At 40.2% G+C, this 18,057-nt stretch overlaps 1 protein-coding gene across 1 annotated transcript in view; it reads left to right on the top strand.

Annotated features, from left to right (window-relative positions):
• The first annotated feature begins 943 nt into the window (after positions 1 to 943).
• Positions 944 to 18,057, top strand: part of gabra4 (gamma-aminobutyric acid type A receptor subunit alpha4) — a 32,438-nt gene continuing 15,324 nt past the window's right edge. The window contains exons 1-7 of the mRNA XM_003451782.5: positions 944 to 1,621; positions 1,711 to 1,829; positions 3,848 to 3,915; positions 4,120 to 4,340; positions 4,837 to 4,919; positions 9,934 to 10,077; positions 10,644 to 10,796. Of these exons, the coding sequence (XP_003451830.1) occupies positions 1,533 to 1,621; positions 1,711 to 1,829; positions 3,848 to 3,915; positions 4,120 to 4,340; positions 4,837 to 4,919; positions 9,934 to 10,077; positions 10,644 to 10,796 (877 nt within the window). The 5' untranslated portion in view covers positions 944 to 1,532. The remainder of the gene's footprint in view (positions 1,622 to 1,710; positions 1,830 to 3,847; positions 3,916 to 4,119; positions 4,341 to 4,836; positions 4,920 to 9,933; positions 10,078 to 10,643; positions 10,797 to 18,057) is intronic.

The raw sequence follows: 18,057 nt of genomic DNA, 5'->3' as shown, positions 1-18,057 counted from the left end.
CATTTGACTGCTGCTGAATGAATATTGTTACAACTTCTTTTTTTTACCCTATGTCTAAAGTGCTTCCATTTAAAGAGAAAACTGCAATAAAATGTCTGAAAAGAAAGAAGGAAAACACACACACATGCTGGACGAAAGCCGGGCCCCACAAAGAACACACGTATTACTCATCCCCCACAGAGCCGCCTTGCTTTAGTGTATTGTGGGAGGGCTGGGGTGGGCGGCTGTGCAGGGGATTGGGAGCTGCGGTATAAGACTGCATGACTTCAGCCTGCATGTAATATATCTACATGATGCTTTTTCAGCTTTCCTTTGCACTAAGTGGCTTCTGTTTCAGCTAAAATAAAAAAAAGTAAAATGTGCATGTGTGCGTGTGTGTGTTCACTTCAAAACTAATCAGGAAAGCCAGTGTGGTGGAACCCAGACATCTTGTTTATCCTGAGATTTACCCGCACTTCACCTTCAGATCCACACACACACACACACACACACACACACACACACACACACACACACACTCTCAGTTTACACACCACACTCACAAGTGAAGGTCTTGTGCTTGTCCCAGGTGCAGAGAAATCTGTGAAGCAGCATGTGGCTTGTCCCAGTTCCTCTACAGTACCTGTGTGCCTTTGTGTGTGTGTGTGTGTGTGATTGCGTATTGCGACAAGACTGACCCATTTGAATCTTAATACAGGCGCTCACCATTGCATTCCTGAAACTAGTTCAACATGTAGGCTATAGGCTGCGTGTGACGCTGTCACAGAGCAGTGATGCTGAGGTCAAAGTGAGAAGACCTGCATTTGTTGGAGATTTGGTGACTAAAAAAAGTACATTTTTTTTCTTAGAGCTGGAAACTGAATGCAAAAAGATGTTGATGGGTGGAGGCGGAGGGGCTGAGATGGGCTTTGAGGAGATGGAGAAAGCCTCTGATTCCTGCTTCTCCAGTTTTGACAGCAGGGTGAAGTCAGAGATGTGACTCTTGTGAGCTTAAGCTTTTTCAAAGCAGCGCACGTCTAATCTGTGTCCTGACCAAAGGAGGTGTGTGTGTGTGTGTGTGTGTGTGTGAGTGAGAGAGAGAGAGAGAGAGAGAGAGAGAGAGAGAAAGCGGGAGAGGAGGGAGAGAAAGAAGTGAGACACTGAAGCAAACAGGGTGAAGAAGAGAAGGAGAGAGGGGAAGGACTGTTTGTGTGCCTGGGTGCTGAGCAGCAGCAGAGCAGCTTAGATCCGGACCAGAGGTGACCAGGGCTCGGGGTGAAGGTGTGCGCGCGTGCATGTGTGAGTTTGTGTTGCGCGCCTGGAGGAGAGACTGCAGGAGCGGGAGGAAAAAGGTTCTCAACTTCCCTCTTCCTCTCTGCGCCGCTCTGCCCTGTGTCGCTCCCTGCGTAGTGCTCCTCTTTCCCTTTTTTTTTTTTTTTTTTTTTTTTTTACCCCGGGACACAGGCAGCTGCTGCCGCTGGTAGTGGTGCTGCTGCTGCTGCTGCTGCTGGTGGTGGTGAGATGTGAAGAGGCTTGAAGTATGGCATGCAAGGATGGTTTCTGCCAAGAAGAAGGAGATGGTGACAGCGATGCGCCCCGCGTTTACTCGAACCCTCTTCTACTTTTTCTGTTTGCTGACTTGGTGAGTCTCTGTCCGCGGTGCTGAAACCTGCCGCCGTGTTTTCAGCCCTCAACTTACAAGTATCCCGATTTTCTTCTTCTTCTTCATAGTATGAAGAAAATCTCTGCGCAGACAAGAAAGGATGAAAGGATCTACCCGGAGAATTTCACTCGCATTTTGGACCGACTTCTGGACGGCTATGACAACAGGCTGCGACCTGGATTCGGAGGTATTTTAGAAAATGCGCACTATTTTTGCGCACTATTAAGAATTTTCCGCAATAAAAGTAGTCATATCAGCTATGTGACAACTCTGAAATATCCCGAATCTTCAAACCACCAGGTGACATTGTATTTCTTCTATAATTTATGTTACTTTTAAAAAAAAATGCCATATCACGTAGCTCTAACCACATTATCGAGCAATGAAAGCATCCGGTGACATCTTTAAACCACTAAAGAGGGAGCATCGCTTGTTATTGGACTTTTTAATGTAAGAGAACGCAAAATGCACTCTAAAGATAGCTGCAAACTCACTGCTGAGCAACAAAACACCCCATTAGTGTGGTTTAAATCAAGTCAGTTTCACCCATAGTAATCATACTACACCCCTGAAGCGCTCTAAATGAGCAGAGGGAACAATCCACTTGCTGAGGGAGGCTAAAGATTTCAATTTTGGTGTATTCTATTTATATAGTTCACAGCTGCAGTCATCTCAAGGCACTTGATACTGTAAAGTAAAGCTCCTGCAGGGGCGGAGAGAGAATGTCAACGATCTGTGAACAAGCACTTGGTGATGGTGGGGAGGAAGAACACGTTTTTAAGAAAAAAGCCATAAAATGACCCTCAAACATGCCATAATTAAATAAATGTGCACTTTTATTTGCACAGCCTAACAGTCTATAGTCTGAACCATGAAATAATTGCCAGAAAATTCCAGGTTTTTGGAACTGGAGTGTTTATTGAAGCTTGAGAAATTTTATGTTAAATGGACGGCTACTTGAGCACTCAGAGCACTTTACACAACATGCCTCATTAACCCATTCACACCCATTCATGCCAGCACCTTTTTTTTTCTATGACAAAGTGTTTTCTTTTTAATAACCATACACATTCAGACTCTAATGAGGTCATCTAATAATCGGAAGGTTGGTGGTTCAATCCCTGGCTGCTCCGATCTTCATGGGAAAGATGCTAACCCCCAAGTTGCGCTTTTTGTCTAACATCCAATAGAGTCTGTCTATGAATGTTAGACGAAAAGCACTTAAGAAAAGAAAAAACAGTGCTGGTATGTGCTGGGGTGTGAATGAGTGAGGCAAGTTGTATAAAGTGCTTTAAGTGCTCAGGTAGAGTAGAAAAGTGCTATACAAGAACCAGTCCAGTAACCATTTACCAGTGAACACTCAGAGAGCAACTTGAGGTTCAGTTTCTTGCCCATGTAGAAACTGCCCAAGACTGAAGAAGCCAGGGGTCGAAGCACCAACCTTAGTACACAGCTCAGCCCAGTAATTTGTATCAGAATTGCATTTCTATGCAGTTGTTTTTTGGGGGGAAAAATGACAGGTCTCTAAAACTCATCTATCAAATATGATGCACTCGGCGTTGCAGGGTTAAGACTGTCAAATGAGCATGAACGCCTTACTGAAACTCTTTAACAGCATGGGGGAAGTAGAAAGCTGAGGGTATGCATGACATGTTTTCATGGGAACATTATGGCAACATTTTAATGACCTTTTTCTCTACAATGTTTTATGTGATTTGCATACGCAACATGCTGCTTTGTGGTTTAGTGTATTACAACATGAGCGCTGCTGAACTGTGCACAAGCCTGGTAGTTGTGCCCACTGAAGACGGGCCTCTGAGCTGGCACGTTTGAGTGAGTGTGGTTACATAATTGTGTGTATGTCAGCGCACAAACGTCCTAATGCACAGTTCAAGTTCTAAAAGTACAGTTCTGGGTTTCTGTGGCCATATTTCTCAAAGAGATGCTTCACTGCTGGTTGACCGTGTAAAGCAGCCTGTCAGCAGAGATGTTCAGACATGCAGGCGTACCGTAGCTTCTCTTTAAAGTGAACAGAATGGAAAGAGGAACAAAGGCACTACAGCTCTGGAAGAGATAAGTTACTGCAAGGCTTTTAGATTGGCTAAACAAGTATGAATACGACTCCTGTCTTTTTATGACACTGAAGGATTTACACCAGTAAACAGTCATTAAATGTGACACTTGTCTGTTTAATTATCTCAACAGGTCCTGTGACTGAGGTCAAGACTGACATTTATGTGACAAGTTTTGGGCCTGTCTCAGACGTTGAAATGGTACCTATCCTATCTCATGTTTGTTTATGACTTTCTTTTTGTTTATTCTAAATTGGGTTTCAAACTACAGAAGACACAGAGATCAGTACTTGAAGATAATGACTATCTTGCTCTAAAGCTTGGAAAGAGCCACTCAACCAAGCCTGCTTTAAGCTTTGATGAAAAAACAAAGCAATTGTTTTTGGTCCTTTTTTCCCGTCTTAGGAATACACGATGGACGTATTTTTTCGCCAGATGTGGGTTGACCGGAGGTTGATGTACGAGGGCCCGATAGAGATTCTCAGGCTGAACAACCTGATGGTAACAAAGGTGTGGACACCGGACACCTTCTTCAGGAACGGCAAGAGGTCCGTCGCTCACAACATGACGGCGCCCAACAGGCTGTTCCGCATCATGAAGAACGGCACCATCCTCTACACCATGAGGTACTTATATTAACTCGAGTAATATGCCAATCCACAGATTGCAGCCAGCTCTAATTTTTGCATCCATATAAAAAGCCTGCTTGTGTTAGTTACACTTCATGTATTTGTTTTCTCTTTTTAGTGTTTTTTGCTCATTAAAATGGGATAGGAGGGATGACAGACTTTGTTTGTTATAAAGCAATGAAAGAGATTTCCTGTGAAATCAAAAACCCGCTCTCGCTGTGTACACAGTAGAGAGCTGTGTGGAGGCAGTGCACATGCCAAACTTTCACATTCATTCAGAAGAGCAGTTGAGTGTTTGATAGTAATTGGCCTTTTTTATACGAAGATCAGCAGAATCAATGATTGCATAGCAACAATCGAAAAACCACCTTTGTTTGTTTTAAAATACCTGAACAAATAGAACCATGTAGGCAGTGGTTTTTGGTGTACCTCTTAGTCCTTATTGCCATGTGTTTGGTCCTAAATCAAACGCTTCTCCTCTGTTCTGCAACAGGCTGACGATTAGCGCCGAGTGTCCCATGAAGCTCGTGGACTTCCCCATGGATGCACACGCATGCCCCCTCAAGTTTGGCAGCTGTAAGTTCTTTGTGTGTGAGTTGGTGACATCAGCATCAGAAAACTTTATAGACACACAGTTTGCACAGTTGCTTTGTTACAACTGCAACATATATAGTTTAAAAAAAGTAAATAGAAGTAGAAGTAAAAGTAACAATAAGAAATATAAAAAAGTATTTATTTTTCAAATGTAAACTTATTGAAAACATGCAAAAATTTGCAAATAGATGAACAACACTTACAACACCAGAAGTTAACAGTTTAGTGTAGATATGTACAAAGTCAGGATTTTATCCATCCTGTAGGATTTATTGTTAATATTATTGGAATTATTTATATATATACTAAAAAGACAGAAGCTGAGATGAGGAGAAAGACACGATGATTTATTTTCTTTTTATATCGCTACATCATGAGAGGAAATAAATGGTAGCATTTTAGTGAGCTTCCTTTCAATGTTCTGTCTGTGCTACAAGAGAAAAATCAGGAAAGCGCTGCTGATTTGGTCTGACAGGACAAAGTGATCCAAACATGCACGTAAGATTAGTGTTAACCTCTAATATTCCTGCAGTGCCTTTGAATGAGGAGACAGACTCAAAGTTTTATCAGAATGTGAATTCTGTTCTTCCTCAATGTTTTGTCAAAAGATTTTTATAAAAGAATCATTATCACAGTGAAAATATAACGTAATAGCAGTGTAGCATTGTAAGTCTGTTACTTTGGGTAGACGCGAGTAATGTAAGTATGATTTTTAAAATGAAATACAACAGTTAGTGATATTTAAACACAATCATTGTCCAGTCCTTGTGTATTCTCACTCTGTTGCATGTTTGACAGTCTAACATAAAAATAAACAAAACGCAGCCTGAACAACTCGACACAGAGTAATTCAGTGTGACAGAGTGTATAAAATTTTAGTTCACATTTTTAATCTAAAGCTGAAATCCTGGAATTTCACCAGCACTCCCACTTTGGACATTGCAATACCAAGAAACAGCTGCACACTATGGCAGATGTACACAAAAGAAAAAGCACTCTGAAATGATCATTTTTAAATGGAAAGTGAACCATCAAAATACTTCCAGTTAATTAAAAAGTAATCAGTTTCATCAACTCAAAAATGAAGAAAATGTCACAGCAATGTAAAATACTTACGTCCATTTTGTTAAATTACTTATTGAGTTAAACATACAAGGTTACAGTAGACGTGTAAGCAAATAACCCACTTCTGGTTCTTGTATCTCAGGTAAACTTGTACATTAAAACAGGTGGCAGTGTAATGAGCGTGTAATACACAGCAGAGCAGAGATCTGATGTGAGCTTACCTGGATGATTATTTTGTAAATCAGGTGTAATCCACTCTAATACAATTGAAGTGACTTTATTGAGAGAAAAAGCTGGATTCTAAGACGAATAGTGTGATTCTATTTCAGGACACCATGCTTCCTCGGCCGGTACAGTTGCTGTGTAGCAGTCGGTTAGGATAGAGTGAGCACTTTATAAACAACCAAATAAGAGCGTTCAGACTGAATCTGAATCTAAACTAAGCAGAGTGGGTAACAAAAGAGAAAACACCAGTGGAAGGGTAAGACAAAGAAAATATTGTCCTAGCTCAGTTCATGAAGCCACTTGGTACTGAAATGGATGCTGTGCTGAAAAGGAGCGCTAAAGAGCTGAGCAGGAAACGACTGAATGCTATTAGTTAATAATGAAATGTTTCATTCTTCATTGTGAACAATGAACGCCCAACTCAGCACCAGTGTTCACAGTGGGCCCACTGGTCAGCAGAAATGACTTATCTCAAATAAAGGAGCTTCTCAAAAAACGAGCAGCTGCGTCTTATCAGAGAGCAGCAGCGATTTGAAGATTACATCTGCAAGAGAAAGGAGAGGAAAAAAGACAACGAGTTTGCCTCTACACCCGCTGTCAATTACCCAATCTGGTGACATTGCGGAGGACAAATTCACATTCCTCGGTTATTGTCATCCCCCCCTCCTCCCGTCCTTTCACCATCCTGCGCTGCTGCTGCTAGCCTCCAGTCAGGAGGAAGCAACCATGGATCTGATGTGGCCTGAAGCGAGGGAAAGGTCAGAATCCCTTCCTCTGCCTCAGGATAGCGCAGACCTATGCAGCTATTTTCCATAGCCGGTGCGTGCGTGCCCGTTGATGTGTGCCTGCGTGCTAATTTTCTCGCTGTCTGCCCTGCCTTCATTTTTCCTCCATCTCTCCCCCTCTCTCTCCTCTCGCCGTCTCCTTTTTCTGTTTCTCCATCTGGACTTGTGTGCACAGGCACTGCGTTCCACTCCATGACACACCAGAGTCATTTCATTTTGGCAGCACAGTTGGTATCCTGCCGATTTGGAGTCCCATAGGGAGTGGCAGGCCAAGACAACTGGCATTTTGTTTTGCATTCGCACTCTGGTCAACCTCGCCAGTGAGAATACAGCGGAGGAAAAAAATGCACAAAAAACAAAATAAAACAGAGGGGAAGCAACAAACTTGTAATATAATGTGTGACTGTTACAGCTTTAATTAGACACAAAGTGGCAGCTTGAGTCTTTACTAATTGGACAGAGTTTTACTGTTATCATATATTTTTACTTTCATTTGTTCTGATGTCATGGTGTGGTCCACAATTACCAAAATCATTTGTAAAACCTGCACTGGAATCATTTTCTTTATGCAGATTAGTGAATTATTAATGCTTGAGTGGAGGTGAGACGATGAGTCAATCTGGTAGAACCAAAAATTATTAGTGAAAAGCTTTTGGTGGGAGGCTTCTGGTCTGTTTTTGTTTAGGGTTTTTTTGGAAATCCAGTTCTTAGAGAAAAATTAATAATTAGCTGCAGTATTCATTTAACGGGGACTGTCTACATTTTTACACCTTCTGTCATAAAACCTGTTTGAAACAAAAATATACATTTTTAACAAACTTATAAATTTTTATATGTAAATTTGAGCCGGCAGACTGAACTTCTCTGAGAAGAAATAAATCGAGCATAACATTCAGTCACTGTTTTTCTGTTCAGAAATACAAGCAAATAACTGTAAAAATCCATTTTTTCTGCTTTTTCCTAAAACAGTACATGCAAAACATAAAAATTTACTTTGGTAATTACCAATTTACTACTGTTACTGTAGCACAGATGAGGCATAAACCTCACACAGGATGGTGATCTAATACATTTGTTATACACTTTGCATATTTCAGTTGCATTTTACTCAAAATGATTGTGTCATGTTTATTAAGGGTGAAGAAACATATTTTGAGTGTAATAGGGAGATTTTAAGCCCCACCCACCTGCTCTTTTCTGTTTTGAGAGGGGCAACCAATCAGCCAATCAGTTCCTCTGAATTTTCATTTCAGATGTAGGATGAACTGAGGGGCAGCACTAAGGCCCAGTGTAAGACAAATAGGGATGAATTTTAATTATGAGTCATGCAAAGCTACTGTAGTAGAATCTAATAATAAGAATATCAACTTTATTAATAGGAACCTTTAAAAGCCTCAAATGTAGGAATATTGGACACGACTTAATTCATCTACTTATCTATAACATATTCTACTTAAATCAAAAAATATTTATTATATTAATCAATTATTAGTGTATTATAATATGTTTAAACATTAACATTAACGTTAATCTTTTGTGTGTGTGTTTGTTTGTTTTTTGTGTTGTTTCATGTGTGGACATACTGCAATTTCCCGTTGGGGACAATAAAGTTACCATTGAACCATTAACTGACAAAGCAACAATTATAGAGATAACAGTTATTATCAATTTGAGTTAGTTGTCTTTTTTTTTTTTTATTTAGGCAATAAAATAAAGGTTCTCAATCACGCCTCATGATGTCTGATCAATAATGTATCAATAAAACAGCAACCAAGTCTAAGTTAAATTTCTGTGAGTAAAGATAAACCCAGCAGCATCTGTAAACTCTTGTTTATTCTCCTCATATATTACTGTTTTGTTTCAATTCAATGTTATTTATATAGCGCAAAAATCACAACAACAGTTGCCTCAAGACAATTAATATTACCAGGTAATATAATACATGCTGCATATAAAATATATTAATTCAACTTAGTTTCACTACACCATCCCAACCAACGAACTAGAGGTTGTCTTTTAATGGGAAGGTTGGTTCAGTTCCCAGTTCTTCCAGTCTGCATACTGATGTGCTTTTGAACACGATAACAAACTCCCAACCTGCCCATGCATCTGTGAGAATAAAAGGCTTGTAATAAAAACGCTCTGAGTAAAAAAGTGCTACATACAGTTAGATCCACAAGTTTATGGATAATGACACAATATTAATTTTGCCTCTGTACATCAACACAGTGGAATTGAAAGCTGAAAGTCTGCAACAAATGCATCTTGGATTTTTGAGTTCAAGTTCCAACAAAATATCTGGATTCATTAGTTTGGAATTACAGCCATTTTTATACATAATCCCTCCAAAAACGTATGAATTTAACCGTAAGCAGCCAGGTCACTGGGAAAATGACAGCCGGGTGAAAGCTGGCTAATAAATGACAACTTGTATTGTTGCACCGGCCCAATAAATGCAGACGTTTTAAGTTTAACAGCAATTTCAACAACAGTTGACAACAGACAAAATAACTAATGTGTAGTTCGTTCCTAATGGTTTCTGGTTTGATGCACTTTTACATAACAATATGCAGAATTTGTTCCAGGAATAGCAACCCCATTATCTGAGAAGCAAAAGCAGAAGTGCTAGAGGATGTAGCATTTATCACATATACAAACAGTGTGAAGAATGGCAATCCAAAGGAAAACAGGAGAAAAGTGGTAATGGGGAAAAGGTGCTAACAGCAGCTGGATAGTGACAGGAAGAAATCTACAGTGATGATAATGTTTCAATTATATCAAAGTAAAATCCTGCACACATATGGACAGTTTACAGTACACAAAGAGCTGCTTTCTTCTGAGCATCTTATGTTTTTCTGCTGCACTGCTCACAGCTTACAGTCAGTGACTCATGTCGGCGTGGCTTTGCTGTCTGCCCACAGATGCCTATCCTAAAACGGAGATGATCTATACTTGGACCAAAGGGCCTGAGCATTCAGTGGAGGTCCCTCCAGAGTCCTCCAGCCTCGTTCAGTATGATCTCATTGGCCAGACGGTCTCCAGTGAAACGATTAAATCCATCACAGGTGAGATTTGCTCATCCTTTCACCGTCCTGCTTTATCAACCGAGTTACAGTGAATGCTCGAGGAATAATGGGACGAACACTGCTGTTCATTTATCACTTTTACAAAAGAGTCTGCTTTTTTATTAAAAGAAAAGATCCACATCTGTCTGAGCGCATCATATTGAATCATACTTGGAAGATTTGCCAAGTCTACACTGTGTTTCCACAAGATAGACTTGGGCGTCGCATATTGGGGGGATATGGAGTTTTGACACTTGCACAGACATGACAGTCGGGCTACTGGACCATGACTAGCACACAGTCTTGTGAAATAAAACCCTCAAACATCATGCGTTAAGACATTTCAGAGCCAGTTGGCTCACACAAATACTGAAAGTCCCCCACACCCCACCAAAAAAGATTTTAGCAGCAGAAAGCTACAGAGTGCAAATGGACACAATGTAGAAATGAAGGAAGAAAACCAGATCAAATGTGACATCTGTCTGGAGCTGCATTAATGAAATCTGTCAGCCTGCAACTTCAAATTCTTTGTTAATGAAACTAATTCATTTCTGTTGATCCCCCAGGTGAATATGTGGTCATGACGGTCTACTTCCACTTGAAACGTAAAATGGGCTACTTCATGATTCAGACGTATATCCCCTGCATAATGACAGTAATCCTCTCCCAAGTGTCCTTCTGGATAAATAAAGAATCAGTGCCAGCGCGCACAGTTTTCGGTATGTAGACTTCACACAGCCCTCACGCTGCACTGCCTTTCTGCTCCTCTCTCTCTGTTTATTTGGTGCCTGCATGCCAACGGAGCAATCAGAGCTGGAGTATCTATTCAGTCAACACAACAAGGCGATGCTTCAGCACGCGGTGATTACAGGAAACATGAAGTGGCGCCTTTTTGTTAGTTTGTTTGTTTTAAATCTTTTTGTTTTCCAAGTGAAATTCCATTCTATTTTATTTTCACCTCTTTAAAGTAATTCTCTAAAATATGTTTGGCTCAAAAAGCAGTTAAAGGCAGTAATACTGCACGTGTGGTTGAAATGAACATTTTTAATCAGATGGGGATTCCCATCTCCTTATTGTAGTTGCTAATGACAAGTGTTTCCTGAGTAAATTATTCTTCTTTAAAATGGCTAAACCACTGGCTCAGTTCAGGAATGCCAAGCCCAGCAGGACTCATAAACGAAAGGGTGAACTAAAAGAGACAACTTTATTTTAGTTGCATTTTACTCAAAATGATTGTGTCATGTTTATTAAGGGTGAAGAAACATATTTTGAGTGTAATAGGGAGATTTTAAGCCCCACCCACCTGCTCTTTTCTGTTTTGAGAGGGGCAACCAATCAGCCAATCAGTTCCTCCGAATTTTCATTTCAGACGTAGGATGAACTGAGGGGCAGCACTAAGGTCCAGTGTAAGACAAATAGGGATGAATTTTAATTATGAGTCATGCAAAGCTACTCTAGTAGAATCTAATAATAAGAATATCAACTTTATTAATAGGAACCTTTAAACGCCGTAAATAACTCACTTCAAATGCAAAATTAAACTAGAAACTGGAAACAAACCAGGACCAGTAACTAGGAAATGGCTGAAAACACAGAGGGAAACACAGGGCTTAAATACACCAGGGAATAACGAGGGAATGGAAAACAGGAGGGAAGCACAGCTGGGCCTAATCTGACATAACGAGACAAAGGAAGCAAAGCAGAATACACTGACATGGGACACAGACTTTCAAAGTAAAACAGGAAACACACGAATGCAGAGGCAAGGATGACAAGGTAGACACAGAGAACACAGAGACCTGAAACGTGGGACAGGAAAGCACACAGTAGACATAACATGGAACACAGGGGAGGCACATAAACAAAACCTAAATATTAGAAAACTTAGGCAGCTACAATACACAACAGAAACCAAGAGACTAGCAATGATAAATCATGATGAAATCAACAACAAAACACAAAACCGTGGCTCACCGATCCCGGACCATGACAGCTGCAGTATGGAACGAACTTGAAACGGTTTATTCAAAGACCAGGTCCACAACTTTGGTGCATCAAGATGGTGATAATTAGGTGGCGTCAGTGTGCTATAAGTTTGAATGGAGTCAAGTTGGCAACTACATGCAGTCTGTTTGTGACGATACAGCAATTAACTTTGACAAATTAGCCAAAATCACAAATCTGTTGCTTTCTGCATCGACAGAAATTCACATTGACTATGAAGCTCATAGATGTGAAACACAAATTCCTCCACAAATAGTGACGTAGTTGCTGCAAAATGCAGATTTAACTGCAGAATTACACACAGCACACAGCAACTTTGCTTTTATATAGGAACATAACCAAAATACAACCAGCTGAGTTGATGGACTGATGGACAAAGATCGACTCAGACTGACTGAAAAAGTTGTCAGTCTGCATTTATGCATTAGACAGAAATTATTTGAAATTATTTATTTCGTTTGAACTGCAGTCATTCCAAGTGGGACTTTAATTTTGTGGAGACAGGTTGCCTTCCAACAACTACCTGTGCAATCACATTGGGATCAAAAGTGGTCGCCCACAGATCGAGAGTACAATCACCAGGTAACCATGAATTTTTCCTAGTTGCCGTCCAGTTTTGTCTGTAGTGTGACTGAGTCCTAAGACAAATTCAGAGTAAGAACGAATCAAACAGCCCTCCTCTACAGTCTGTGGGATTTCCAATAAGCTTTTCTTGTCTTAAGCTCTCTTTTTCAGAGCTTCGTGCTTTAATCGGATTTCCTATTGTCCGTCATTGGTCGGCCATTTGTTTGTATTTGTTCTATGTTGTATAAGAAAATGGTCATATGACAGTTTGATTTCACAGTCAGTGCTAAGACTACCGGCCCTGTTAACGGTCACGTTAAAACCTCCACTGTCAAACCCGACACGATCAACAAACTTCTGTTATCTTTTCATTTGTTCTGTAACTTAATTTATACCTAATTTTGTTTGCTTACAGTCAGCAAAAGAAGAAACTCCTCCTGAATTCATAATTTAAATGGCTTATAAAGAAGTGAACAGTCTATCATTTAAATTTGATTTTAACAGCGAAAAAAAATAAAATAAAATAAAGTGCATCCTTACCTAATGTCCACCTACTGTTACTCATTTTAGATTAAGATTACAAAATCTAGTTGGTATTGGTATGGCGAGTAACCTTCAGTAATAGTAATAAATCACACAGCAATAACATATTCATGTAGTTGTAAAAAGCATGATAATATATTAAGAATCCAAAGTATTCAGAATACGTTACTCTCATTGAGTAACTTAACGGAATATGCCCCAAAATACATTTTGGGGCATGTAATCTGTAATCTGTAGTGGAATAGATTTTAAAAGTAACCTTCCTAACAATGAACATGACACATAAACCAGCGGACATGGATAACTAAGACAAACTAATAATAATACTAGAACTTAACGTTATCTCCTAAGTAATACAAAATACCTCAACTTTACCCCTAACTTGACAGCAGCACATGATATTAACATAAGAAATCAACCATACAACATAACACAAAATGCCCCTGACAAAAATACAATTAGTCCTCCTCAATCTCCTAAATTCAGTGCATCTGTTAGAAGGAAAATAACAAACATAAATAAAAAAAATAGTAATAAAACGTAACACAAAATTAAATTGACAGAGAAGTGCTTTCAGTTTTGCAGTGTGCTACATTTCTGTTAATTAAAACGTCTTTGCAGACAAACACTGTGTTTATTCAGTTGGCCTAAGTACATCTAAAAGCAAACAAATAAAGGCCCTTACTAAATTCACTATTGATGTAAATAAAACTCAAAGTAAAGTACTCGATCTATCTACCCCTGCTTTGTGTACTGCACGTTTTGTCACTTAGTTGGGGAGGGTATGTTGACCATTTTCCTGAAGCCTCTAGGGACCAGCTCTTAGCCTTCTTCTGTGGCAGACATTTGAATTTTATTGTATAATCTGTCTTTGAATACAGTGTTACTCGTCCAGACTAGTTCAGGAAACAAGCAGTGCAGGGAACAGCTGTGATTGGCACATACAGACTTGTGGTGAGGCGCTGATGTAGGGAGCACTCGATTTACTTTTGCTTTCTATTTTCAGTATCGCTCAGTCATGTTCATTTAACTGTGGGAAGCCAAAATCGTGATTGAGATTAAAATCTGATTAATTGTGCAGTCCTAATCCTTAAATACTTGCCAATAAAACTTTTGTTTGATAATATACTTGACCCAAATTCTTGCTGGTCAAAAGGGGATTAAATACTTTCCTCCCTCACTAAAACTTGGATGGGTTGAAAACGACTGTGTGTCCCCCCCAGATGAGTTGGGGATGAGTTTGACTGCTGCCCCTGCGATCTGAACTCAGATAAGCAGTAGAAAAAATGATGCACAATGCCAGATCACGTCCTGCCTGTAGTACAGTCATTAAAATATTGCACTTTCACACCAGAGCTACTCTACCATTAAAGTGCTCTAAAGCAGGGGTGCCCAATCCCAGTCCTCGAGAGCTACTGTCCTGCAGCTTTTAGATGCATCCCTACTCCAACACAGCTGAATCAAAGGGTTTGATTAGCTCTTCAGCATGCCATCAAGTTTGGCAAAGGCCTGATAACAAGCCATTCATTTGATTCAGGTGTGTTGGAACAAGGATGCATCTAAAAGCTGCAGGCCGGTAGCTCTCGAGGACTGGGATTGGGCACATCTGCTCTAAAGTGTTGAAGAAAAAAGTCTTTAACAAGTTATATTTTCAGTCAGTGAGTGCATCTTTTGTATCTGTTACTTTTTTCCCTGTAATATGCAAAACTGCACTGGTTAAACAGAATCAGTGTGATGATGAGGTTTTTGTTGGTTACAGTAAGGTACTCACTGGTCAGCCACCAAGCAAACCAGTTACTTTATTGATCACTATATTGATTTATGAATATGAATTAAGATTACACCCAAATATATAGTGTATATAGTATATGTCTGAGTAAATTATAAATAATTAGTTTGCTACCCATATTAATATCTTGCTGTAACAGTAAAAATAAGCAGATGTTCGTCAGACTTCACAGAACTGCTACAGTTCTTGCTAAAATGAAGCTGCATTGATCAAAAGCCAAACCCAATGGAAGGGAAAGTTGGATGAAATTAGCGCAAAATCCATCTGTCTTCCTAAAAGCGAAGTGGGCGAGATGAACATTACAAACAATAGCCTCCCTGCATGCTGGCTGCTCATAGATGTGCGACTAAACCTTCTTTCAGTTTTTAGCCTGTGACCCAGTTGCGTTCTACCCATACTCCCTTGCTACACTGTTTGGGCTTGCCCTAGAATAGACTAATTAGTGTGTGACAATAGACATGTTGTCTATTGAATGATAATGGCACTGATACTTGCCTCTGTTTGAAAGTATTCCTGCATTGCTTTCACGATGTAGCATTAACTCACCACCATGACTAATGACAAGCTAACTAAGAGAAAAACAAACAAGTGTCAGTGGTGATTAATGATTCTGATTTAATATGCTGACCGTTCATGATGCCGCACAGACGTCTGCATAAAACCACACGTGGGTTTATACAGTAGTACTGTCCTGTTACCATGTATGAAATCTACATGTCCCCTCTATTGACTGGTATTTTGTTAGCTAGCACTCTGTCAAATCATCATAACATGCTCAGTCACCAACACAACCAACAACCCACCCCACATTTGGTTTTAATAATGGTGTCACGCACACTGCAGCATCACCTCTAAGCATTCATTTGGTATAGTGAAAGCTTTTGCCGTCAGCTGTTAAGTTGCTTAGTGAGAAATGTTGTGTGGCTCTCTCTCTCTGAGTGTCGCTCAGTGTAATAAAGCACCAGCGAATCAGTGCTGCTCTTCTTCAGTGGACAATGTGTCTGACAGTCCTGCTGCTCTACCCCTGCCTCCCCGCCCCAAACTGTCCGGCATGACAGAGGCGTCACAGCAGGACGAATATTGACGCATGAGTCGAGCCTTTGAGACAGTGGATTTCTGCTGTTATCTGCTTTTCAGCTGGCGCACGTGTGTGACTGTTTGGGTTGGAAGGTGGTCGGTGTTTGGATTTCTCCTCTTCTTCCCTGCAGCCTCACTCTGTTCTGACTTCCTGCCTCTATGACTCAACTGCATTGACCTGTTCTGAGTCTAAAAGAAGCAGTTTGTCAGGAAGACAAACAGGAGTGGAGTGAGGATTAGAGCTCAAGCTTCTTGGTTTCAAAAAGAGTCAAGATAAAAAGTACACTTACAGTAAAACGAGTGTTTCTTAAAGCCTCAAATTATAACTTTCTTGACTTTTGACATTTAACAACTCCAGTGATTGTCTCAAATCAGAGTTTATGGCCAGTAACAGTTCTGGAAGTCCCAAAGTGTATTCCCCTTTGGTCTACGGTATGAAGAGGCACACATTTATGATCCTACAGTACATCTTCTTTGTGAAAGTGAAGACAGAGGACCATGAGTTTCGATTAAGAGGTTACTCTTGTGACATCAGGCGCATGTTTCCTTAGACACAATAACTGGTCACGAGAGAAAACTATGCATTCCCCAATGAGTTGGAGAGTCGTGCCATGAGGTTGGTGGCTGCTTCTGGGTGAAACTGATCGCAAAGAGGGTGCTACACCAAAAACTACCCTGTGATTGTGTTGATCGCAAGCAGATGTCACGGGCTGCCGGGGCAGGTTGTGTGGAAAGAGCAGAGGACCCAAGTGCAGACAGAGGCAAGGAGACAAAACTGGACTCAACGAAAAGCGAGCCTTTATTTAGGGCTGAAAACCCACGAAAATACAACAAGGCTAAACTGAGGGAAAACCTGAACATAATGACTCTCACTGAATGAACACAGGAAGACAGAGGACTTAAATACACACATGAGGTGATCAGGGGAAGTGGAGACACATGAGGACACAGCTGACTAGAATGAGACATAATGACAAATGGAGAGTAAGGCTAAACATGTAGTACCAAGAAACACAAGGCCTTTCAAAGTAAAACAGGAAACATGGAGACTCGACATGACAACACAAGCTTAACAGACCTAAAACACATGACAGACTAGACAAGAACCCAAACCCAGAAACCAAGAAGACAATGATAAATAATGGCTGACTTTAACCTCAACTAAAAGTTAAATAGACACATGACATATAACAACAAATCTAACATGAGACGAATGCAAAAATATACTCAGAGCGCTGGGCCAGAGACCCAGCCTGTGACAGCAGATTGCTGCAGTCCCTTGTATTTTGCATAGAAGATACCAACTTCTCTGCAAACTCTCACCAAATACTACTCAAGCAGCAGTAACAAAAAGTTCAACATAATCTGGAAATGCAGACCATTCACCTTCAAAGTAAAAGCCCTGTAGCCAACAAGTTTCAAAAAGTGGAACTTATACTGACAAGGCAAACCTTTGCCATCCAGTCTAGGAATATTTTTTCCCAGTGAGCAATGGTTGTCAAATAGTAGGACTCTGTAACTGAAGGCTTATTCACTTGACCCTGCATGGTCACATGTCCAAAATGAGGGAAAAGCTAACATTTAGCAATCACAACAGCTAGCCCGACTATCCTATGAAGCATACTAATTCATGCTATTTACTGTATCTTCTTGTTTAGCTACATAAGTAACAGTCTATACAGTATATTCAGTTATATGCTGCACTTGTTGTTGCACAGCTGCTTTCACTCTTTCTGCTTCCTGCTATAAGCTAATAACCTCAAAGCTTTATGTTCCTGAAGTACCAACATGAAAAAAACATCTCTCTATGCAGCTCTTGGAACAATCAAGTATCCAAACTAAGCATAATTATGGTGAAAGAATGGCTTCCGGATAATTTCTCTGATTTCAGCGACCCACACCATACTTTGCATTATATACATAATCAGTTCCACAGTCAGTGAAATGTTTCCGTGAAAGCTTTAATTTTAATTTTAATGGAAAACACCCACTGTCTCATTCTT

Source organism: Oreochromis niloticus, linkage group LG2, assembly GCF_001858045.2.
Source record: "Oreochromis niloticus isolate F11D_XX linkage group LG2, O_niloticus_UMD_NMBU, whole genome shotgun sequence".
Lineage (NCBI taxonomy): Eukaryota > Metazoa > Chordata > Actinopteri > Cichliformes > Cichlidae > Oreochromis > Oreochromis niloticus.
This window is presented reverse-complemented; position numbering and strand designations above follow the sequence as displayed.